Source organism: Chrysochloris asiatica, unplaced genomic scaffold (assembly GCF_000296735.1).
Source record: "Chrysochloris asiatica unplaced genomic scaffold, ChrAsi1.0 scaffold00045, whole genome shotgun sequence".
In the NCBI taxonomy this organism is placed as follows: Eukaryota; Metazoa; Chordata; class Mammalia; order Afrosoricida; family Chrysochloridae; genus Chrysochloris; species Chrysochloris asiatica.
In genome coordinates this window covers 7,988,267-8,015,242 of record NW_006408563.1, presented here as the reverse complement: position 1 = coordinate 8,015,242, position 26,976 = coordinate 7,988,267, and the positions used below count along the sequence as shown (strand labels likewise).

Genomic DNA, 26,976 nt, shown 5'->3' with positions numbered 1-26,976 from the left:
ATATCTACATTTTTGAGTAGTAATATTGAAGCAAATGGAGTCCTGGTGTGGTGCTGTAGGATAAAGCATTGGATTACAAGGTCAGTTTGAACCACAAGGTTGGTAATTCAAACTCACCAGGTGCTCCTTAGAAACTCTGTACAAGGTTGCTATGAGTTGGAACTGACTCAGCAGCACTTAACAGCAACGTGGCAAATGGAATGCAGATATCATTAATATCACATGTAAGTAAAATTTTGTTTAAATTAATTCAAAATTGGCTGCAATAGTACATTGACAGGGAACTGCCAGAAACTCAAGCTGGATTCAGAAGAGGACATAGAACTAGGGATATCATTGCTGACATCAAATGGATTTTGGTTGAAAGCAGAGAACACCAGAAAGAGGTTTACTTGTGGTTTAGTTACTATGCAGAGGCTTTTGACTGTGTGGATCATGATAAGCTGTGGATAGCATTGTGAAGAATGGGTATTACAGAACACTTGATTGTGCTCATGAAGAATCTGTTCATAGATCAAGAGATAGTCATTTGAAAATAACTAAGGGGTGGGTAGTGAATAGTTTAGAATTAGCAAAGGTGTCCATCAGGGCTGTATTCTTTCATCATTCATACTTATTCAATCTGTATGTGGAACAAATCATATGAGAAGCTGGATTATATGAAAAAGAGAATGACATCAGGATTGGAGGAAGACTCATTAATAAATAGCCTGAGATATGCATATGATACAACCTTGCTTGCTGAAAATGAAGAGGACTTAAAATGCTTGATGAAGATCAACGACTATATAGTCTTCAGTATTAATTGCACCTCCATGTAAAGAACACAAAAATTCTCACAACTGGGTCAATAAATAACATCATGATAAACAGAGAAAAGATTGGCATTGTTAATGACTTCATTTTGCTTGGATCCACAATCAACATTGAAGAAACCAAGTGATGTATTGCATTCAGCAAGTCTGCTGCAAAAGTGTTCAAGAACAAAGATGTCTGTTTGAGGAATAAGGTACACCTGATACAACCCCTGGTATTTTCAGTCTTTTCATATGCTTGTGAAAGCTAGACAGAGAATAAGGACAATCATAGCAGAATAATATATACATTTGAATTGTAGTGTTGGAGAAGAATGTTGAAAGTACCATGGCCTGCCAGAAGAATAAACAAATTCATCTTGGTAAAATGTGCAGCCAGAATGCTCCTTAGAAACAAGGATGGTGAAACTTAGTTCTCATACTTCTGCCATGTTATAGGGAGGGACCGGTTCTTAGAGAAGGACATAATGCTAAGTAAAGTGGAGGGTCAGCAAAAAAGAAGAAGACCCCAAGCAAATGGATTGACACAGTGGCAACAGCAATGGGCTCAAACGTAACAAAAATTGTGCGATGCAGAAACCACAGTGTTTCATTCTGTTGTGCATAGGGTCACGGTGAACCAGAACTGACTCAACATCAATAACAACAAGAACTGATGCCTTTGAATTACAGTGCTGACAAAGAACATTGAATATACCATCCACTGCCAGAAGAACAAACAAGTCTGCCTTGGAAGGAAGTACAGCCAGAATGCTTTTTAGAAGCAAAATTGGTTGAGACTTAGTTTTACATATTTTGAACATGTTATCAGGAAGGACCAGTCCCTAGACTTGATAAAGTAGAAAGTCAGCAAAAATGAGGAAGACTCATCAAGATGAATTGGCATAGTGGGTACAACAATGGACTCAAACATAACAATTGTGAGGATGGTTCAGGACCAGGCAGTGTTTTCATTCTGTTGTGCATAGAGTTACTGTGAATCAGAACTGACCTAATGACACCTAACAACAACTATTCACAATTTCAGGCACCCATGGGGGTCTTGGAACATGTTTTCTACTGATAAGGGGGTACTACTATAGTCATAAGGAGGTACCACTGTACTCATTTGGAGTCCTGGTTCGGTGCTGCAGATTAATATGCTAGACTGCAAAATCGGTCTGAACTACAAGGTTGGCGGTTCAGGCTCACCAGCTGCTCTTTGGAAACCTAATACAGGGTCATCATGGGTCGGAAGCAATGGCCAATTGTTGTTCCTTTTTCACCTTATGAGCATTTGAGACAAGGTACACTTAGAATGTTTCCTGAGTTGATCCATACGAAATTGTTGTTGTTAAGTGCCATCGAGTCAGTTCCGACCCATAGTGACCCTGTATACGGTTTCCAAGGAACATTAGGAGCAATGAATAATCCATTGTGAACATTATGAGTCCGAATCAACTCAACAGTACTTAATAAGAATAACAATAATCTTATAGGAATATCTGCCATTAAAGGCATAGAAAATGGGGTAGAAATCAAATGAACCAGAATTAGACAAATTTATGACGTGAGGCTATTTAATAAAAAGAGAGATTAATAGTCAAGTTGAATTAGCTTTCTCTAAAAATAAAATTATGAAAAGCAATACAAGCAAAAGGTTAATAATTTTAAAAATGTAATAAACTAAGTAAACAATTATTTAGATTAATTAGGTCAATAAATTATTGTTTAGAAATATATTTTCTAGTTAATTTGAAACATATGCTCATCGGACGTCTTTTTCTAAAAATAGCAGCAATTGCAGTAGTATCATAAGTCTTCTATTATTGGAATTTAGACACAGCTCCTTTTTAAAATATTCTCATCCATATTGTTTGTTTTAGAGGCATATCTGACTTAAACGATGCTTTCAGTACTCTGCCATCAGCAACATTTTTTGACAGCTACTGTATTCCAAGAACAACTATTGTTTTTGATTTGATAAAAAGTAGCAGCATATGTTTAAATGGAGAAACTTTATTAAATCTTGTTTGCAGAAGGCTATTTTAGCAAATATATAAGATTAATTGAAATTGAACTACCTGCCTATCTACTACTGCTGTCAATTCAGTTCAGACTTACAGCTACTTTATAGGGCAGAGTAGAGCTGCCCCCTTGGGTTTACATGAGCAGGTCAGTCTTATCTGCAGAGCAGCTGGTGGATTTGAATTTTTGACCTTCCAGTTAGTAGTGCAGTGTGTGCCAGAAAGAATGGGAGGTCTTTAAACAGAAAAAAGAAAAGAGTTGCATTAAGATATGGTAAAATGCTGGTTATAAAAATGAGGAAGAAGGAACACATCTGAGAGAAAATGCAGAGACAGTATCTGTGGTTCTGGTTAGCTGTTAGCATGACATTTCTTAAGAAACTGAAAAAGATTCATAAGTCTAAAAGAGTGAGGGTGGCAATTAGGAACTTAGAAAGGAATATTGGTATATAGTGGGGAAATGATTTAACTGAATATTTTTGGATGGTGTATTGATAAGAATATTGAAGAATTGTTTTAAAAAAGAAATGAAAGAGGATGCTGAAAGAACTAAGATTAAAACAATTTTTGGTGGTTGTCTATTTATAGATAATAATTGAGAACATGTTAATAGACGTACTCCCCTATGGAAATAAATGAACAGAGAGACAAACTGGTGATTATGGACTAAATACTGAGATCAATTCAAGAAGAACACACATAATCAGAACAATAGTGAGAAAACTAAGAAATCATAGTGTCTTGGAAGTCAGTGTTAGAAAGCTTTAAGAACGAAGATTGATGGCAATAGATGTAACTAAAAGATCAAAAAAGAAATAGAACTGTACTGTAGCATGATCGTTGAATTTGAATAGAAGGAAGTCACTGATATTCTTAGTGAAATATCTGTGTAACAAGGAAAACAGAAATAATATTACAGTGCGTGTAACAAGCAGAAAGCTAAACCTGTTGCCATGGAGTCAATGCTGACTTAAATGGCAGTCCAGTGTGTTTCATAGAACTGCTCCATGTGGTTTTCTTAGGTGTAAGAAAGCAGATTGCCAGGCCTTTCTTCCATGGCATCTCTGGGTTTGAGCTGTGAACCTTTTAGGTTACTAGTTGAATACTATACGATCCCACCTAGGGATCTTATAGAGGGCATAGAGGAAAAAATTATGAATAAAGCCAAATAGGGGACACAGAGAACTTCCACTCGTGGGGTGGAAGTTGAAAAGAAAAAAGATTACATAAAGATATAGTAATAAGCTTAGAGAATAACAAATAATAATTATAAAATTCTTATAAAACATTTCTAAACTTTTGTGGCATACCTTCAATTGCAGTACATGTTTTGTTATTTAAATGAAATTTGCTTCTTTCTGAAGAATACAGGTAAAATTAATAAACTGGGTATCTACAGTATAAGGAAAGAATGAAATGCTGCAATGTTTAAGAGTTGAGGGAGCAAGGAAAAAGGAAACAAGAGAGAAAAAGAACTTCCAGGGCAAGATGATGGAGCAGGCAGATGCACTGAGCAGACCCTCTGAAACATGGACATGAGAGGCCAAGGGAAAGCAGATACAGATGGTGATTCTGGAACCCAGAGCTTTGAAGGAAAGAATAGAAGGTGGATTGAGTATTGACTGGAAAAGGAGACAGACGGGTGGACTTTCAGCTGGCCTGTCATGTGTGTCCATCTTGAGCTTTTGCAGGTGGCTGTTGATTGACACAGTGGCCTGGAGTCACAGAATGAGCACTGGAGGTTGGTGGTGAGGGGCTTATTGTTGTTGTTTAGTACCATTGAATTGGTTTCGACCCATAGCGACCCTGTATAGGATTTCCGACTTCGCAATTCAAACAGCTTTGCAGTCTGGTACATTAACACACAGCACCACACCAGGACTCTGAGGGGCTTAGAGTTCTCCCTTACTTCCTGTCCTCCTGGTGACCAGAGGAGTGGTCAGCCCTTGCGCTTGCCTGTTCAGAAGCCAGTGACACCCCCTCCTGTGAAGCCTTTGCTTTGCATATGGTCGAGCACCTGGTATACCAACCCCCACCTCATCAGATCTTTTACTGTTGTTGTTTGTTTTGAGGAGACAGCAATTGTGCCCATATGGCCCAGTTACATCTGTATGTCCTGCAGCTCCACCCACTAAGCAAGCCCTACTACCCTTGTCTGTACCACCTGATCGATAATAATTAGCAGCCAACATCAGAGAAATCTTTAATTACGTAACACGATTATGTAATTATATAACACATATTTGTAACACAATTATGTAACAATTATGTAGCACAATCCTTCAATTATGTAACACAAACAAAAAACAGAAATCTACGTATTCGCCTCCAGTCTCTATCATACCCTTCAGGAGACAGGGGGTAACTGCCTAAGAACAAACCAACATACAACCATCAGTTAAATATAAACACAATGACACTGTGGTGTCTCAGAAACAACAGATAATTTTAATTTACATAAAAAACAAGCCAGAGTGGCTCAAAGAGATGACCAAAATATAGAGTCAAAAAATATAATACCAGAAATGGTATTGGAACTACCTGATAAGGAATCCAAAAGAACGATATTTAAGTACCATCAATAGATTTAGAGAATGATCAAGAAAACTATAGATGAAGTTAAGGAATACACAGACAAAACTTGAGAATAATCCAAGAAAATACTGCATGAACAAAATGACAAAATAAATGAAAAATTTGAAATCATACAAGAAAACAAAAAATGGAATCCAGAAGATTAATACAAAAACATTAAGATTTCAGAAATAGATAATACATTGAAGGGGCAAAGAAGTGGAGTTAATGGAAAGTCAAATTGGTGAGCTTGAAGACAAGTATCTCAATACACGAGAAAACCTAAGAATTATGTGGGACACCATCAAGAGGAATTACTTACATGTGATTGGATGCTCAGAAAAGGAAGTGATACCTAGGGAAAAAAAGAATGTCGAAGAGTTGTTAGAAGAAAACCTTTGTTGTAACATCATAAAAAAATAAGATATGCATTCATGAAGTTCAATGAACTCCAACCAGGATAGACCCCCAAAAGAAAATCACCACAACATATAATCAAATTCTCTCAAACCAAAGACAAGGAAAGGATCCTGACAGCAGCTCAAGAAAAAACTAAAGTTACCTACAGAGGAAAACTGGTGATTTCTTAGCAGAAACTATGCAGGCAAGAAAACAATGGGCCATCTATGACACTCTGAAAGAAAAAATAATTGCCAAACAAGAATACTATACCCAGCAAAGTTGTACCTCAAATGTGATGGTGAAATTAGGACATTTCCAGATAAACAGAAATGAGAAGGATTTGTTACCAAAAAAAAAAAAAAAAAAAGGCCAATCTAATAAAAACTACTAAAGGGAATTCTTTGGGCAGAAAACCAACAACAGCCAACAACCTGATGTTAACATACATGATACATCACTTAAAAGTCAACCCAGATATTGGAATATTCAAAGTAAAACAAATCTAAAAGATTGAAAATGGAGACCCACAGATAACAGTTTGTAACAACCAAGAAAAAGTACCACAAGGTAAAAAGAGGGAATAATGTAGTTACAAAACTTCTAAATGAAGAGTAAATCAAGTCGATTTCAAGAAAAACAAATGAATAAAAATAAACCTAAATGTAACCCTAAAACTAGACCAAGCCCTTCTCCTAGCCTTAGCTACACCCACCCTACTCCTAACTATAACACTAACTCTAGTCCTAGCCATAACCCTAACACAGCATGAAACGTTAGGCCCAGTATACACCTAACCGCAGTCCTAACCCTACTCATTACTCCTATCTCAAAAGAAAACAAAACAGAGAGAGAGAGAGAGAGAGAGAAAAGAAGGAAGAAAGAGAGTGATTTCATAAGGGTATTAAAGACGTTCCTCTAACTGCTAGAGGCACAGTTAACAAGTGATTATCAATGGGATTAGAGGCAGGCAATGTATTTGATATTCTTAGATATGTAATCTATTTTGGACAGTTTGAGAGAAAATGAGAGTAAAAAACTTCTGTGATTATAAAGTTTAATAGAAATCCGGTAAATCTATTAACATAGGGATATTAGTGATAATGTTTTTCATTTAATATTCATCTTTGCATCTCCAGGGCTTAAAAACTAAGTTAGCTCCAAACAAGTACCTATGGAACAATTAGATTTAGAATTATGTAAATATAATGGAGGAATGTAGTGACTCTGTAGGATAAGCACAGGATTTCAAATTGCAAGGTTAGCAGTTTGAGCCCACCAGCCACTCTGCAAGAAAAAGATAAGGCTTTCTGCTTCCGTAAAGATTTACAGTCTCGGAAACCTTACACCAGGTTGATATGAGTCAGAACTGACTAGATGACACTTAATGACAGATGCTGATGCTGTGGTTAAGTGTCAGGAGTCAATTCCAACTCACAGTAATCCCGTATAAGGTTTCCAGGGAGTGGCTGGAGGACTCCAACTACAACTATAGTGGAAATTTTATATAAATTCTTAATGTCATTCTACATACAAAACAAGATTGTACATGAAATCACTTAGCAAGTGTGAAAGTTATAAAAATTAAAGCTATGAAGCAAAATTGTGAGCTTTGAATAATTCTGTTAAACTGGCATTTGAAGAGAAATGACTAGTGAGTAACATTTGAAAGGTATATATGTGTGTATATGTCTGAAAGAGACAGATCAGATATACTAGTAAATATCTTACAGTTGACAGATGTTAAATTTTATCATGTTAGAAAGGAAGAAAGTGAAATACTAACTGGTATGATTAAATTCTTCTGTTTGGTTTTTCAAGTTCAATATTAATGAATAGTAATCAAAAATATCTGCTTAGACATTTAGACTTTGTGAAAATACATGTGTATTTTTTCTTTCTTTCGATATGAGCATCTTTTCTTAAGCTTCATTTTTTTTTTTTTTTTAAGTTTTATTGTGAATTGAGTGATAGGTTACACGGGAGAACTTCAGTTTTACACTTAGCGTTTCATTGCAATTATTACAATCTTCTCCATGCATCGTCATTCAACAGTATTTGCTTCTATTCCCTCTGTGTTTTTGCAGGGGGGATGTACACAAAAACACTCAGGAATATATAATCACTCAAACAACTAAAGGGCACATTCTGCAAGCCTGCCTCCTGGCTGCCAGCACTCAGTCCCTCTCTTTCCATGAGTCTAGAGTCCTCAGCTGCTCTGTTTGTCCATGTCCTCATCTCTACCTCCATTTCTAATGTCACTGCTTCTCTGGATATGGTCCAACATTCTGCTCATGCTATTTTCCCTTGATGGTCTTAGGGTCTTCTCTGTTCCTGGACTATAAGATTAACTATACCCCCTTTTTGTTACAAAACTCCTACCTTTACAGTTGTGACAATCGTAATTAGTCATGATAACAATTACTCGCTATTGAATCATAAGAATCTTATCCCCATCTCTTTCCACCAGACGCTTCTAGACAAGATGAAAACTATTCAGTAGGGATTCTACCTTCCCCCACACACTCTGAAACTAAATTCCCCCTTGAAACCTTATACCCCAGTCACTTTGTGCCTTTATCGCCCCCTCAATTTAGGTAGCCAGTGTCTAAGTTGCCCATCCCTATCAACCCTGCATACAGAGGGGATAAGACTAATAGTTAATGTGAAGACTCCTTCCCTCTCAGTTGGTATTTTGAGCTACTGCATCCATAAGTATATTTCAAGTTCATCAAATTGTAGTAGTTTGCACTTGTTTCCTTTATCAAAATTTTTTTTTAATCTTTTCTCTAGTCAAGTTCTGAACATCAAGTCTTCAAAGCTAGGTCAAGTGCGTACTGTCTACACGTTTGGGTGTTCTTGTGCATTTCGCCTCACTTCATATCAGCTGGGTGCTTCATTCTCTGTGTGTATTTTTGATAGTTTTATATTCTGGTGTGGTTTTGCTATGGTGCTGTAGGATAAGCACTGGAATGCTAACCTTACAGTCAACAGTTCAAACCCACCAGCCACTCCTTGGCAACCCTATACAAGGTCGCTATCTGTCGGAACCGACTTGATGGCACTTATCAACAACAAGTATTCCAGTACAGAATATTGTCTGATATAATGCTGGAAGATGATCCCCCAAGGGTGGAAGGCCTTATGCATAATAGCTGCAACAAAGGACTCAAATAAACCAATGATCATGAAGATGGTCCAGGATCAGGCAGTGTTTATATCTGAATGAGTCAAAACGATCTGCATTTCATTTATATTAAAACACTCATCCACATCAATGGTTGATGACAACATTGAACATGCATGTGAAATGATTCTGTCGAATAGTTAAGTGACAGTGGGTTATGTGACAAATCATTTGCAAATCAGCCTTGGCTCTGCCTATGAAATAATCTACAACAGACCTGGGTTTCTAAAAGTTTGAGTGAGGTGAGTACCAAAAGAACTCGCAGAGAGCATAAACAGAAGTGTTTGGATCCATACTAGAAGGAAGGTAAAAGTTTCTTTTAAAATTTCGTTTCTGGTGACGAGACATGGATTACTCACTAAGAGCCTGAGAGTTAATGGCAGAATATGGAATGAAAACATCCTCAATTGCTGACCCAGAAAAAGTTATAAAGTCAACCATCAGCTGCAAAATTGATGTTTATAGTTTTCTGGGATTCTCAAGAGCTAGTATTGGAACATAATCAGGAAAAACAATCAATAGTGCTCATTACAGTGAAATGCTCACTGATAACTTGAAGACTAAACTTCAGTTAAACACAGAGGACTGCTATCCAATGGTATTGTGACAATGCACATCCACACACCTCTGCCCACACTACTGACACTCTGCAAAAACTTCATTTTGAGGTGTTAAGTATCCTCCCTATAGTCCTGATGTTGCTCCATCTGACTTTCACTTGTTTGGTCTCCTGAAAGCAGCCCTTGGAGGACTAAGATCCTCCTCTGATGAAGAAGTGAAGACATTATCTCTGATGAAGTGGTGCATTCATGGCTAGCAGCTCAGCCAAAAACATTTTTAAATAAGAGAATAGGAAAACTTGTTGACAGGTGGACAAAGTTTATTGGAAAGCAAGGAGATTATTTTTTAAAATGATGTATTTGTCTTTTCTAAAAGTTGATTAACACCCAGGAGACATCAAGGCAAATGGTCAGGTCCCCTCAGGGCAAACCTCCTTACAAGACTAAGACTCGAGGGGAATATACAAGCAGACATGTGATCTGGCTAGTGACCATGTTGGCCACCGATAAGGGGAAGTGAGGAAAAAACAGCAATGAAGCTGTGAACTAAGTCCAACCACATTCAGTACACTTCTGTGAACCCAGGTGGAGACCTGGTTGGCCAGCAGTATGGCAAGACCTGGGGACTCCTGGGCCCAGAGTCTGTGACATAGCCACAGAGAACTAGAGTGGAGAGTGAAGCATCCAGCTGGTAAGAAGAGAGGGCTTATGCACAAGAACACCCACACTTGCAGATAATACCCACTTGACCTGGCTTCAATGACTGGATGATCAGAACTCGACTAGAAGAAGAAAGAAGAGGAAAAAAAAGAGTACTTGATACAATTGATGAACTTGACCTACACCTATGGATGCAGTAGCTCAAAAGAGGGAACAAATCTTTATAACGAGGATCATTCCCACCCCCTCCATACACAGGGTAGACAGGGATGGGCAACTAGGACATTGGCTACCCAAAATGGGGGGGGGGAGGGGGCTACAAAGGCAAGAAGTGACTGACTTACAAGCTTTCAAAAGGGAGCCTAGATCCAGAGGGTGCGGAGGAAGGTGGACTCTCCACTGAGCAGTATCCAATCTGTCTGGGTGAGGCTGATGAAAGGAGATGGCAATAGGACTCTTGTGATACAATAGTGAATAATTGCTGTCAGGGCTGACTGTGAGGGTTGGAAATGTAAAGGTAGACATTTTGTAGCAAAAGGAGGGGAGTGATTGACTTTGCAGTACAGGAGCAAAGGACCCTGGAACCATCAAGGGAGAAGAGCAGAGTGTGGAACCCTACCCAGAGAAATAGTGATGCCAGAGATGATGATATGGAGAGATGGAGCAGCTGGGGACTCTAGATCCAGAGAGGGAGAGGGGCTGTGTGCTAATGGCCGGCGGGCAGGCTTGCAGGCTTGCAACGTTTGGTTGGTTGATAAGGCATGGAGGGGGGATTGTAATCATGGCAATGAAATGATATATGATAGGATGAATATAGCTAATGTTCTCCCATGTAAATTATCACATAATTCACAATAAAATCTTTTTAAAAAGGTTGATTAAAATACATTTTACAGCCAGAGTGCAGATAATTTTTGACCACTTTCATACATAAGATCTGCATGAGTGATTTGACTCAATTGGCAACTAACACCAACACCGGTATTTAAAAAAAAAAGTTATACTGCATAGATTATAGAATTAGTCTTTATGGATAATGAAATAGAAACATGAAGCTTAAGTTGCATATTTTGAACAAACTCTCCATTTTGGGTCATTATAACTTTGTATTATCTCCATTGTGAGTGAGATAAGGAAGACAGACATTGCCATTGTGCAGACAGGAAAGCTGTTCTGAAACAGAATAGATGATTTTTCCAAAGTAGATATGAATCTAAAATTAAAATTTAAATGCCTTATCTTCCATCCTGGTGTTCTTTCTTCTAATTTATCATATCATTTTTAATGGGGTGGTATTGGAGGGCAGGGAGCGGATGCAAGGAATTTTCCTATGTTTTTTATGAAAATTTTGATTAGACCATTGGGTTTCTTAGTATTGGTCCCAGAGGTCTTCCTATTGGCTCAGTATGTTTACTAATAAGTTTAATTTTATTGCATTTTGTAAAAAATCAGAAGCCTCTTATTGCAAGCAGCTGAAAGTGCTTATTTGTTGATCAATAGGGTTAATAATACTTTAAAATCCTTGCTGTAAATATTGCTTCTTAGTAAAGAGAAACAATTTTTAAATAAAATATATTGATTTTTCTATAAAATGGCCATCATAAACATGTTTGTGACATGAATTGCATCTGATGGATAATAATAGTCCTAGTGACATAATAAGACTGTACAACCTACTCACTTATATTTGGTTTTACAGACATACCTGCCTGGACTGTATCCTCATCTTCACTGCCCATATCCCTGTGTGGGATCAGAGTACAGGAATATATCTTAGTCATATAATAGTCTGTCATCGCTCACCCCCCACCCCACTACATTTAGCAATACCGGAAACTATACAAGATTCAAAATGTTTGTAGAAAAATGGAGTGAAAAGATAATAGAATTTTTTTCCATGAACTTTTTTTGTTATTATTGTGAACTGAGTGATAGTTTACATGGGAGAACATCAGCTTTACACCATCATTTCATTGCAGTGATTAGTCTCCTCCATGCATCATCATTGAACAGTGTTTGCTTTCATTCTCTCTGGTTTTTTTTTTTTTTTTTCAGGGGCAGGGGTGGAGATGTACACAAAAACACTCAGGAATATATAATCATTTAAATAACCAAAGGGCACATTCTGCAAACCTGCCTCCTGGCAGCCAGCACTCAGTCCCTCTCTTTCCATGAGTCTAGAGTCCTCAGCTGTTCTGTTTCTCCATGCCCTCATCTCTGGCTCCATCTCTCGTGTTGCTGCTTCTTTGGATAGGGTCCTGCATTCCGCTTGTGCGCTTCTCCCTTGATGGTCCTAGGGTCCTCTTGTTTCTGGACTGTAAAATTAACTACGCCCCGATTTTTGTTACAAAACGTCTACTTTTACAGTTGTGACAGTCACAATTAGTCATGATAAGAATTACTCACTACTAAATCATAAGAATCTTATCCCCATCTCTTTCCGCCAGACCCTTCTAGACCTGATGAAAACTATTCAGTGGGGACTCTATCTTTCATTGCACACTCTTAAACTAAACTCCCTCTTGAAACCTTGCAAGCCAGTCACTTTGTGCCTTTATTGCCCCCTCATTTTAGGTAGCCAGTGTTTAACTTGCCTGTCCCTATCTACCCTGTACACAGAGGGGATAGGATTGATTTCATGAACTCTTTGAAACCCCCTTGTATAAAGGTAATCTGTCCATCATTGAGGTCCCTAGGTAGCACAAATGGCTTGGACTTGAATGCTAACCTAAAAGTTGGTGGTGTGAACTCACCTAATGACACCACAGAAGACAGATTTGGCAATCTCCCTATGGAGCTATTCTACTCTTAACGTTGCCATGCAGAGCCAACTCAGTCGCCACTCCCAACAATGTATCATTGAACAACTTGCTTTTTGATTTATCTACTTTCAAGGTTCTCTGAAAATACATTTCGGAAGGGGTGTGTGTGTGTGTAGTGAGAGAGAGAGATTATTTTAAGGAATTGGCACACATATTTGTGGGGGCCAGCAAATCCAGAATCCGGAGCTCAGGTGACAGACTAGAGATTCCTGCAGTCTTACATTCCAAAACCATAGGTCAGACAGCAGAAAGAATGAAGGAGTAAAGGAGTTCTGGCAAAATGTCTATTTATTGTCTGAAGGTAGTATATACCGTAGGGGAAACTTCCTCTCATTTTTCTCTAAAATCCTTCAGATGGAGCCTACCCACATTATGGAGTTTACCATCTAGTGTACTTAAGGCGAAATGATTTTATCATATGTTAACCACGAGGTGCTTACCAAAGTACTTAGGAAATGGAATAGAAAGAAAATGGAATTTTTTCATGAACTTTTTGAAGCCCCTCATACTTCATAATACCATATACACTAGTTTGTGACCAGAAAACTGTGCACTATAGCATAGTGGTTACGAATCGGGCTGCAAACCTTAAGGTCAGTGGATCAAAACTACCAGCTGCTCCACGGGAGAAAGATCAGGCTTTCTACTCCCGTAAAGATTTACACCCTCGGAAACCCTGTACAGGGGCACTTTGGGTCGGAACCGACTCGACAGCACTTAACAACAACAACAACAACAACAACGTAGCCTCACCAAGTTAACATATAAAATTAACCATCACATCAACAAACATTCTCAGACTATTTTAAGTAAAGGATTTATTAATAATACATTAAACCCTCAAAAGAGTCTATTTAGGATTTCTATACATACGTGAAGGCATTTTTAAAAAGAAGGTAATGTAACACAATTTATTTGTTTATGTAGTTTCAGAAATGCCCTTGTTATTTTTAACACTTTATGATAATTGAAACTTTTATTCTATCCTTGCCTAAAAATACATAGGTGAATCTGTTCCAGAGTACCAGATGGCCTTTCAAACAGAAGTGGGAAACCACCCCACTTTTGAAGACATGCAGGTTCTGGTGTCCCGAGAAAAACAGAGGCCTAAATTCCCAGAAGCCTGGAAAGAAAATAGCCTGGTAAGGAAAAACTAAATTATTAAAACCTGGACTTACAGCTGAATGTGTTTAATGTTATTTAAAGCAAAAGTGGACTATTAGTAATGTTAGTAGCTCTTAGTTGCCTAATGTTAAAAATCTCATTTACTTGATTATATAATGTTACATGTTTTCCAGTTTTTCAGTTTAAGAAAAGTCTCATTTTTTTAGTTTAATTTCAGTACTACTTGGGCTAATTGATGTGTCTGAAGTTCACCACATTGGATTATCACCTGGGATAATTATCATGTTAATATTTTAAATGTTATTAAAATTTCATCTTAATCTCTTGAGAGTAATATAAAAATGTTAATTAGCACACACTTATTGCCAATATTAAATATTGCCAAAATTTCTACTAGTTACTGAGAATTCAGTAACTAGTAGAAATTTTGGCAATATTTAAAATTACCAACAAAAATATATGAAAAGGTGCAATCCTAAATATATACAGGTGAAATTTCAAAATTCCAAAGATAAATTAAAAGCCATAAAACGTTATGCTGTTGTCAAGTGTCACTGAGTCAGTTCCAAGTCACCAGTAGGCAGCTGGTGAGTTTAAACCACAGACTTGGTGGGTCACAGTCCAGTGCCACAAAACAAGATGAAAACATAACAATACCAAAACAAAACAATGGGATAAGACTAACTGGCATCAGATTGCATCTTTTCACATATTTTTGTTGATTGTTGTTGTTAGGTGCCATCAAGTTGGTACCGACTCATAGCGACCTTATGCACAGCAGAACAAAACACTGCCCGATCCAGGGCCAACCTCACTACTGTTGCCACGCTTGAGTCCATCAATGCTGCCACTTGGCCAAGCCATCTCGTTGGGGGTCTTCCTCTTTTTCTCTGACCCTCCACCTTACCAAACATGATAATCCTTCTTCAGCGATTGGTCCCTCCTGACAATATATCTGAAATATGAAAGATGAAGTTTGGCCATCCTGGCCTCCAAGGAGCACTCTGGCTGCACTTCTTCCAAAACGGGTCTGTTGGTTATTTGGCAGCCCATGGCACTTTCAATATTCTCCTCCAACACCATAACTCAAAAGCATCAATTCTTCTACGGTCTTCCTTATTCACTGTCCCGCTTTCGCATGCATATGAGGTTATTGAAAATACCATGGCTTGGGTCAGGCGCACCTTAATCCTCAAGCTGACATCTCTGCTCTTCAACACTTTAAAAAGGTCTTGTGCAGCAGATTTGCCTAATGCAGTACGTCGTATGATTTCTTGACTGCTACTTCCGTGAGTGTTGATAGTTGATCCAAAAAGAATAAAGTCCTTGACAATCTTTTCTCCATTGATAAGAATGTTGTTTATTGGTCCGATGGTGAGGATTTTTGTTTTATTTACATTGAGAAGCAATCCATACTGAAGGCTGTGCTCTTTGATCTTCATCAGTAATTGTTTTCAGTCCTCTTGACTTTGAGCAAGCAAGGTTGTATCATCTGCATATCGCAAGTTGTTAATGAGTCTTCCTCCAATCCTGATGCCATGTCTTTCTTCATATAATCCAGCTTTTTGGAGTATTTGCTCAGCATACAGGTTGAATAAGTATGGTAAAAGAATACAACCTTATTACACACCTTTTTAAATTTTAAGCCATTCAGTGTTCCCATGTTCTGTTCGAACAATGTACTGGCCATGTTTTTAGCTGGAAAATTCAGAATTTACATTATTTTAAACAATATTCACTCTCTTCCATTCCCTCCTTTTGGGATTCCCATTAGACATACATTAGACATACATGCCTAACATTCAAGTTTCTGTTATTTTCTAGTGTTTTCTGTCTTTTTGTTCAAGATTTATGGGGCGCTGGTGGCATAGTGGGCTAAGCAGTTCAAAGTCACCAGCCATTCTCTAGCAGAAAGATGAGACTGGCTACTCCCATAGATTTACAGTCATACAAACCCAAAGAAGCAGTTCTACTCTGACCTGTAGCATAGCTATGAGTCAAAATCTGCTCTATAGCAATGTGTTTTGTTTGTTTTTTTGGTTCAAGATTTATTCAGCTTTATTTTTCAAATAACTAGTTTATTTTTCACGTTTACCATTCCATTACTCATTTGTTCATTTAATTTTTAATTTCTAAAATCAAAACTTCTAAAAATTCTTGTTGTTTCCTTTTCCTATAACAATATGTTCATTTAAAGAATATAACTCTTGTTGTTGTTAAGTACAATGGAGTTGAATCCAACTCATAGCGACCCTGTCTACAGTTTCCAAGGAACAGCTGGTAAACTTGAACTATTGCCTGGTCTGACTCTGCAGGTTAATGCACTGGACAACAAGTTTGAACTGCAAGGTTGGTGGTTCAAGTCCACCTGCTGCTCCTTGGAAATCCAATAAGGGTTGCTATGAGTCAGACCGGCTCAGTGGTACTTAGCAACAATAATAACAAAGACTATAATAGCATTCTTATATCTTTGAATGTATTAGAGTCTCTGATACTTTATCCATATTTATTTTCTTGACTATAAAGAACAAAAATGGAAAAAAGGAAGCAAGTTAAATCATTCTACTATATATTTTCACATTTCAGTTTTAGGTTATCTTGATAGGATTAGAATTTTTTTTTGTTTTGGATCCTGACACAGGTGGAGTGATGACATGTTAGAGAAAGGCTGCTGTTGTTGCATTAGACAAATCTTCAGCATATACCTCTTTAAAGTGTTCAAGATCAAAGATGTCACTCTGAGGACTAATACAAAACCATTCTATTTAAGAGAGAGGCTGGAGAAACATTATTTGTTTACATAGATGTAGATTGAATATTTTCTTCATTGGTCATCTTTGCCAGTAGACTGCCTTAAAGAAAGCTTCTGTTTCAAACGAGATTAAAATCCTTTTCAGGTATGAAGTAACACAAGAGGCCATTGCCAAGCATCTATGTTTGTAAATTTCTGTTTCCTGCTGTGGGAACTAGGACAAACCCCTAAGCAGGTGAGAGGTTGAATCTCCCCTGTCAGGATTAATTAGATGTACCAGCCTCACAGTAAAACATTCCTCAAAGAAAAAACTCTGTGAAATTTTAGTAAAATGCAACTCCATCTTCCCTACATTGTTTTATATCCCCTGAATAAGTAGGTCCATTATTTTCAAATATTTCATGGCAATCCTACCATTATTTTCTATGGGATATGCATTTCTATAAATATGCATTATGTGCATATTTATCTGAAAACACTTTACTGCAAATTTAGACTAGGTTGCTAAGGTAAGGTATTAATAAAACTTGGCTCATTTCCACATGTCCATTTAAATCTAATGTGCTACAGTCAGTAGAACTGCTTCTCTTCAGTGGCAATCAAGTAATGGCATTAGAGAACAAGTGTATAGTTTAAGAAAAGAGAAATACTGTGCTGTCTAAAAGGAGATATTTTTGCTTTCGTAAATGTATTTGTTGTTAAGTGGTATCAAGTCAGTTCCAACTCATAGTGAACTTATATAGGGTCTCAGAGGAGTGACTGCTGGGTTTGAACCACCAACCTTGTGGTTAGCAACCCAGTGCCTATCATATAGCGCCATACCAGGACTCCATTTTTTAAACATTTTTTTAAGTAATTAAACTCAAATCTTCCAAATATAATGAATGCAGAAAGTAGTTTTAAAATTTTAAATGCCAAGGGCCCAGACATAGATTAGAGAAACAAAAAAATTTCCTTACAAAAAAATTAAAGTCCAGAATAGTACAGCCACTGTGGAAGATGGTGTGGCACTTCCTTAGAAAGTTAGAAATAGAGCTACCATATGATCCAGAATTCCTTAGGTATATATAGAGAAATGAGCCATGACAATAGTGGTGTGGCGCTATAGGATAAGTGGACTGCTAACCACAAAGTCAGTGGTTCAAACCCACCAGCTGCTCCTTAGAAACTCTATCTAGGGTTACCATGAGTTGGAACTGACTTGACAGCGCTTAACAACAAACACAATGCTCATTGCCGCATTATTCACAAAGCAAAAAGTTGGAAACAATGTAAGTGTGTTCATCAATGGAAGAATGGATACACTATGGTACATACATACAGTAGAATACTGTTAACTGTTAAAGAGTAACAAGAATCTGCAAAACATCTCACAACATGGATGAACCTATGGAAATGAAATAAGTCAACAACAAAAGGACGAATATGGTATAAGACCACTATCATAAAGAGTCAAGAAAAATTTATGCACAGAAAAAAACACTCGTTGATATTTACCAAGAATGGTAGAGAAAAATCACCATTTTTGTTGTTGTTGTTGTTAGGTGCCATCGAGTTGGTACCAACTCATAGCGACCTTATGCACAGCAGAAAGAAACACTGCCTGATCCTGGGCCAACCTCACTATTGTTGCCACACTTGAGCACATTGATGCAGCCACTTTGTCAATCCATCTCGCTGGGGGTCTTCCTCTTTTTCTCTGACCCTCCACCCTACCACACATGATATCCTTCTCCAGCGATTGCTCGCTCCTGACAATATGTCCAAAGTATGAGAGATGAAGTTTGCAGATCCTGGCCTCCAAGGAGCACTCTGGCTGCACTTCTTCCAACACAGATCTGTTGGTTCTTTTGGCAGCCCATGGCACTTTCAATATTCTCCTCCAACACCGTAACTCAAAAGCATCAATTTTACGGCCTTCCTTATTCACTGTCCAGCTTTCACATGCATATGAGATTATCATCAAGCTGACATCTCTGCTCTTCAACACTTTCAAAAGGTCTTGTGCAGAAGATTTGCCTAATGCAATACATCTTTTGATTTCTTGACTGCTGCTTCCATGAGTGTTGATAGTTGATCCAAGACGAATGAAGTCCTTGACAACTTCAGTCTTTTCTACGTTGATAATACTGAAGGCTGTGCTCTTTGATCTTCATCAGTAAATATTTTAAGTCTTCTTCACTTTCAGCAAGCAAGGTTGTGTCATCTGCATATCGCAGGTTGTTAATGAGTCTTCCCCGAGTCCTGATGCCACGTTTTTCTTCATATATCTCTGCTACTTGGATTATTTGCTCAGCATACAGGTTGAGTAAGTATGGTGAAAGAATACAGCCCTGTCACATACCTCTCTTCATTTAAGCCATTCAGTGATCCCATGTTCTGTTCGAACAACTGCCTCTTCGTCCAGGTACAGATTCCTCATGAGCACAATTAAGTGTTCTGGAATACTCATAGTTTTCAATGTTGTCCATAGCTTTTCGTGATCCACACAATCGAAAACCTTTGTCTAGTCAGTAAAGCACAGGTAAACATCTTTCTGATATTCTCTGCTTTCAGCCAAGGTCCATCGCACATCAGCAAAGATATCCCTCGTTCCACAGCCTCTTCTGAATCCAGCTTAAAATTCTGGAAGTTCTCTGTCAATGTATGCTTGTGGCCATTTCTGTATTACTTTTACTAAAATTGTACTTGCATGGGATATCAAAGATACCATCCGATGATTTCTGCATTCTTTTGGGTCACCTCTCTTTGGAATGGGCACATCTACAGATCTCTTCCAATCAGTTGTCCAGACAGTTGTCTTCCACATTTCTTGGCTTAGATGAGTGAGTGCCTCTTGTGCTGCCTCACTGTCTTGAAAATTTTCAATTTTTATTCCATCAATTCCTGTTGCATTGTTCTTTGCCAATTCCTTCAAGGCACCTTAGACTTCTTTCTTCAGTATCATTGGCTCTTCATCATATGCTACCTTTTGAAACGGGTGGACATCAGCCATTTTCTTTTGGTACAGTGACTATGTGTATTCCTTCCATCTTCTTTTGATGCTTTCTGCATCATTCAGTTATTTGTCTAGAGGAATCCTTATAAATAACAGAAGTCAAGGCTTGAATTTTTTCCTTCAGTTCCCCCAGCTTGAGAAAGCTGAGCGTGCTCTTTCTTTTTGGTTTTCTGACTCCAGATCTGTACACATTTTGTTGTAATAGTTGTCTTTATCTTCTTGAGCTGATCTTTGAAATGTTCTATTCAGCTCTTGTACCTTCTCATTTCTTCCATTTGCTTTAGCATCTCTACACTGGAGAACAAGTTTCAGTATCTCTTCTAACATACATTGTGACCTTTTCCTTCTTTCTTGTCTTCTTAATGACTTTTTGCTTTCTACCTGTATGATGTTCTTGATGTCATCCCACAACTCTCTGGCCTTTGGTCTTTAGTGTTTAATGTATCAAATCTGTTCTTCAGATGATCCCTAAATTCTGGTCATATTCCTAATATTCTAGGTCATATTTTGGCTCTTATGACTTTGTTTTCATTTTCTTCAGCTTCAGTTTGAATTTACATATGATCATTTTATAGACTGTTCCACATTCTGCCCCTGGTCTTGTTTTGACTGATGATATGGAGCTTTTCCATGTTCTCTTTCTGCATATGAAATCAATTTGATTACTGTGTATGTGTATAGTTGTCTCTTATGCTGTCTAAAGAAGGTATTAGAAATGAACAAATCATTTATTTTGCAGAATTCTATCATGTGATCTTCAACATCATTTATATCACCAAGGCCATATTTTCCAACTACTGATCCTTCCTCTTTGCTCCCAACCTTTGCTCACGAGGAACTTGTGCATAGATCAAGAGATTCAAACATAACAATGTGATCCTGAATGGTCACCTTTGCATTCTAATCACTGGTAATTATCAGTACATCTTGATTGCAAGTTTGATCAATTTCAGATTGAAGAAGTTGGTAGAATTCTTCTTTTCATCCTCACTGGCTTTAGTGCGTAAATTTGGATAATAGTGATATTAACTGGTCTTCCCTGTTGTTCTTATGTGCCATGGAGTCGGTTCCGACTCATAGCGACCCTGTACAGGGTTTCTGAGGCTATAAATCTTTACGGGAGCAGAAAGCCTCATCTTTCTCTCGTGGAACAGCTGTTAGTTTCAAACTGCTGACCTTGCAGTTTGCAGCCCGATTCGTAACCACTACACTATCAGATATTAATCCTATCACAACATATAGCTTTGTACTTCGTGACTGATCTGGATATGCTCTTTTTGACATTGAATGCAACACCTTTCCTTTTCAATTTGTCATTCCCTGCATAGTAAACCATGGGGTTGTCAGATTCAAAATGCTCAATACCAGTCCATTTCAGCTCACTAATGCCTAATACATCTATATTTATGCTTTCCATTTCATTTTTGACAGTTTCCAATTTTCCGAGATTATGCATCATACATTCCATGTTCCAATTATTAATGGATGTTTACAGCTGTTTCTCTTCATTTTGAGTTGTGCCCCATCAGCAAATGAAGGTCCTGTGGGCTTTACTGCCACGGGCTTTACTCCATTTGCGTCATCACAGTCAACTCTACTTTGAGGAGGCAGCATTTTGAGTGCCTTCCAACCTGAGGGGCTCATTTTCCAGCACTGTATCTGACAGTGTTTCTCTGTTATTCATAAGGTAGTGGTAGCAGTGGTTATGTGCCGCAGAGTCAATTCCGACTTACAGTAACCCTGTGTAGGGTTTCTGAGGCTGTAAATATTTATGGAAGCAGAAAACCTCATTTTTCTCACATAGAGCAGTTGGTAGAGCCAAACTGCTGATCTTGAGGTTACTAGATCAGCTCATAATCTACTATGCTACCAGAGCTCCTTAACTAGATAGTAGACATGCATTAACTTGAGTGAAGGGAGAGCCAGTACACAATACGGGGGGAGATTAGCACAACATACCTGCTGCAAAAAATACCTCTTTAAAGTGTTAACAAGCAAAGCTGTCACTTTGAGAGATAACCCAAGTGCATCTAACTCAAGCCATGATATTTTCAGTTGCCTCATATGCAAGGTGTGGTGCTGTAGGTAAGCACTTGACTGCTAACCACAGGTCATCAGTTGAAACCCTTCAGCTGCTCCTCGGAAGCCCTATACTGGGTCACTATGAGTTAGAACTGACTTGATAACACTTAACAACAACATATGCATGTGAAAACTGAACAATGAATAAAGAAGAGTCGATGCATTTGAATTTATGATGTTGGTGAAAAACATTAAAATACTATGGGCTGCCAGAATAAACTAATCTGTGTTGGAAGAGATGCAGCCAGAATGCTTCTTAGAAACAGTGATGGCAAGACTTTATATCATGTATTTTGGACATTATCAGAAGGGACCAATCCCTGGAAAAGGATATCATGCTTGGTAGAGTAGACGTTCAGTGAAAAGTTTTGATGAAGACTCCCAACAAGATGAACTGAAAAATGACTGCAATGATAGTCTCAAACAACAAATTGTGAGGAGATGGCAGAACCGAGCAGTGTTTCATTTTGCTCTGCATAGGGTTACTCTGAGTTGGCACCAACTTGATGACGTTGCACAACTTAACCAACAATGACAGCAGAAGCACAACTTAACCAAGGTAAAAGAAGACTCTGGGAGGAATGCAACAACAATAAATACATACACAGTCCTGTAATAACTAATAACAAACAGTAATTTACAAGTGGAAATATGGTAGCTATCTAATATGAATAGGTGTGGGATGGTGTGTGGGAATACATCCATGAACTTTTTGAAATCCCCTCATATAGTGTAGCTGTAGGATAAGCACTAGACTGCTAACTGAAAGGTCAGCGAATCAAACCCATCAACTGCTCCTCAGATACCCCATATAGGGTCACTATGAGTCAGAACCAACTCTACAGCAGTTAACAACAACAACAGCATATAGGAGACATAGGACAGTTATGCAAACTTACCAAACACCTTGAGAGAGGGACTGAGTCACTAGGCTTGAGAGTTTCCAAGGAGCAGCTGATGGGTTTGAACTGCCAACCTTGTTCACAGTCCAGTTGCTGATCCTACAGTGCCACATCAGGAGTCCTAGATAGGCCTAAAAAATGAATAATAACACCAGTGAGAAATGTGCTACTCAGAAAAATCAACCATCGGAGAGCAAAAGGGCAACATTTGCCCAAAACCAAAGTTCAGAAGGCATAAAAAGGCAAAAAGGATGGATGAAAACAGGACCCAGTAAGAGAGTGGAAAGAGTGCTGTTACACTGAGAGAGGATGGCAACTCTAGTATCTTGTGAAAATATGTGTATAAATTCTTGAATGGGAAACTAATTTGCTGTGTAAAATTTCACCCAAACTATAATAAAATGTTCAAGCAACTGAAAATGAACATACAGAAAATAGACTTTGGAAAATACATGAAAATGTTAACCATAGGTATATCTGACGATTAAATTCAGAAATGACTTCTTTTTCCTATGGTTTTCAGAATTTCCAGTGAAAATGTACTCTTTTAGCAATCACACACATTCATAATTTAGGGCTGTTGTTTTATATTAGGATTTTAAACTGGTAAAACAAAACAGAAAATTATAGACTGAAGTTTATTTTTAAAATAGCATTTTTGCTCACCAGTTAAAATGTTTAAGCATTAAATATACCATCATTCTATATGTTCTCAGGTCTTTTCAAATTTTTATCTTTTCATGTCTTCACTTCTTTAAAATGCTGACTTATTCTCTTACCCCTATAAAATAAATTACCTAGGTTGTCTTATCCTTTTTTCTTAGTCCTACGTAATCTCTTAATCATCCATTTTGTCTGAACGTACTGTCACATTGAAGTTCAGAACTCTCCCTGTTTGTTTTCTTCCTCTAGTCATTTCTTCCTCTATAAATCCAGTCATCTAAAGTGTACTGCATATTTCAGTAACTATCATTTCGTTTCATAATTTCCCCTCTTAATTTTTCCATTTCTTTTTTTTTGAACAAATCTACAACCTTTTACTGTGATCTAGATTCCCACCTGTTCCATATTTTTTTGCTCCCATAATTTATATTAATAATTCAAGTTTACTTAATATTAAATAATATTACAAATATTTAACTTTATTGATGTGGCGCTGTAAGATAAGCACTGAACTACAAGGTCAGCAGTTCAAAATCACCACTCCTCAGAAACCCTACACAGGGTCACTATGAGTCAGAACCAACTTGACAGCCCTTAACAGCAACAACAACATATTCTACATACTGATACTTTCTGTTCTAGTCTGAAATATTTCAGTTTTGGGAAATTGATAAAGCCCTTTGTTTTAAATGCTAATCCCAACCCTCTAAGCTGACTTCATGACCCACAAATGAACCACAATTTGCATTTTATTGCAGATGACTTATTGATAATTATATAGAGTTTCTGAAAAGGGGCTGGTGGGTTTGAACCACTGACCTTTTGGTTAGTATACCAGAGTTCCTTAGCACATACTTGTTGTTGTTAAGTACCATTGAGTTGATTCTGATTCATAGTTACCCTGTATGAGGAGTGAGTAGTGGGTTTGAACCTCTAGCCATGCAGTTAGCAGTCCAGTGCTTCAACAACGAACGCCACAACAGGACTCCATCAATGAATAGGAAAGGTAAAAAAGACAAAATTCTTTGGCTTACTTTTTTTCTCCTCTCCCCTTTAGTTTTTCAGTTTTTCTTTCCTTATCTGTAGTTAGTAACAGTGCCTCCCTTAACTCATTTACATAAATGTTAAATATCATTATTTATTGATTTCTTATATGTTGGCTTCATTTTATTTTCCTTTGCTATTATACCAGAGTTAAAATCCCATATCAAAGCATTCATCTAATTTTGTCTGAGTATTTGCGTTTTTGTCCATTTTTGTTTTCTATCCTCAAAATTTTATAACATTTTAAAAGATATTAATTGGCATACAGTAATGAACTTAACATATTAAAGTTTACAATTAATAAGCTCTGATGTGACATTTACTCCTAAAGCTTCCATTTGCCTCTCTGTAATCCTTTTCTTCCATTCTTCCAATCCTTCCTGTCTGTCCCAACCCCAGACAGCCACTGTTTTTAGGGGGCTTTTTAAGGGGGGTTTTTGTGTAATTTGCATGAAAGCTTACACAGCAAAATTGATTCTCCATTCAAACTTCATGCACATTTTGTTTTGTGACACTGATTGCAATCCTCGCAATGAAACAGCACTCTTCCCACTTCTCCGTGTCTACTATTTCCATTATCCTTCCTCCCTAACCCTTCCTGCCTTTGAACCTTATCCCTGGGCATATGCTTTATTTTGGCCACATATGGTTAATGGTTCTAAGGAGTGCATACCTCCCTGGGTGTTATTGTTCACATTATAAGCCTGTCTACTATTTGGCTGAAAGTTGAGCCATAGGATGAGTTCAGTTCCAGACTCCCTTGGGGGTTCCACTAGTCTCTATAAGACCACTGTTTGGTCTTTTGAAAATTAGTTTGTGCCCACTGTTTTCTATCATTAGAGATTACTTCATGTTTTCTACAATTTTACATATTTGCCTTCTTTTACTTAGCATACTTACTTTGAGATTCCTCCATCTTGTGTGTATAATACTTTATTCCTTTCCATAGCTGAGTATTTCATTATATGGAGGATACACTATAATTTAAGGAAATCTGGTAGCCTACAGTAGTGGTTACGAATCGGGCTGCTAACCTCAGGGTCAGCAATTTGAAACTACCAGTGGTTCCGCAGGAGAACAATGAGGCTTTCTGCTCCCATAAAGATTTACAGCCTCAGAAACCCTGTACAGGGTCGCTATGAGTCGGAACCGACTCCATGGCACATAACAACAGCAACACTATAATTTGTTTGCCTGTTGATAGATATTTGAATTATTCTCCGTTTTTGGTTATTACAAATACAGCTACTAGAATATTAATGTACAAGTATTTATATAGATATGCGCTTTCATTCTTTTGGGTAAATACTTATGAGTAGAATGACTAATGATACCATTTAATGATTTCAACATTCAGTTGGGTCACCTTTCTTTGGTATAGGCATAAATATGGACCTCTTCCAATTGGTGGAAAATGACCTCGTCCACATTTTTTGGCATAACTGAGTGAGTGTCTCCAGTGCTTCATCAATTTGTTGAAAGATTTCTATTTGTATTCCGCCAATCCCTGGAGTCTTGTTTTTCACCAGTGCCTTCAATGCAGCTTCTTTCAGAACCACTGGCTCTGGATCATATGCTTCCTATTGAAATGGTTGTGCATCGACCATTTCTATTTGATCCTGTGATTTTGTGCATACTTTTCTGCCGGGGTCCAGCCTCGACAAGGGAGTGAGTACATGAAGGTGGGATGTCTGGAGAGGCGAAAGAGAAAGAAACACTTGGAGACCAGAGTGGATGCAAGCTGACATGCAGATAGTCCTGCTGCCAGGAATGTACACAGAACTAATTCTACCCCAGTCTTTTATTCTTATCAAGGAGGAACTTGACACAAAAGAGAAAAATGAAAAAAATGTGGGTGTTCTTTTGAGACAGGACACGATGATTCACAGGTTTTATCTTAAAATAGCTTATCAAGGGCATCATGCTTCTCGTGATAATCTAAAATTATTTTTTCCATATGAAAAGATCAAACAAGCTATTACAGATTATCTATTGACTAATAATCCTTTCTTCCTTACTTCTGTAGCTCCAGGGAAGGTGAGAAACAGGTTTTAACCTTTCTAATGAAGGTGAGGTTTCGCCTCCACCTTCCTTTTCCTCGTTCCGGGTTCCATATCCAAATGCTACAATGTTTACTATACCCTCAGGGGGAAGAAGAGCGTCTGGATTAAACTGATTATACCCGGGGGCAGCTTGAGGGGGCTGCCACTATCGTCCTTTAATCAGATATTCCCGGAATTTACCATTCCATTCCAATTGCAAATTCTGGGCAGTTTTTCTCCAAAACCTTTTATCATAATCTCATTATGCTTGTTCCTGCTTTTCCTGAGTCATTTGAGGAAGCTTTACTGCCTCAGCTCTAGAAGAGGTTTCTGTCCCATTGTTGT

At 37.8% G+C, this 26,976-nt stretch overlaps 1 protein-coding gene across 1 annotated transcript in view; it reads left to right on the top strand.

Annotated features, from left to right (window-relative positions):
- Window positions 1-26,976, top strand: part of BMPR2 (bone morphogenetic protein receptor, type II (serine/threonine kinase)) — a 231,944-nt gene that overhangs the window by 195,801 nt on the left and 9,167 nt on the right. The window contains exon 10 of the mRNA XM_006861975.1: window positions 14,029-14,165. Within this exon, the coding sequence (XP_006862037.1) occupies window positions 14,029-14,165 (137 nt within the window). The remainder of the gene's footprint in view (window positions 1-14,028; window positions 14,166-26,976) is intronic.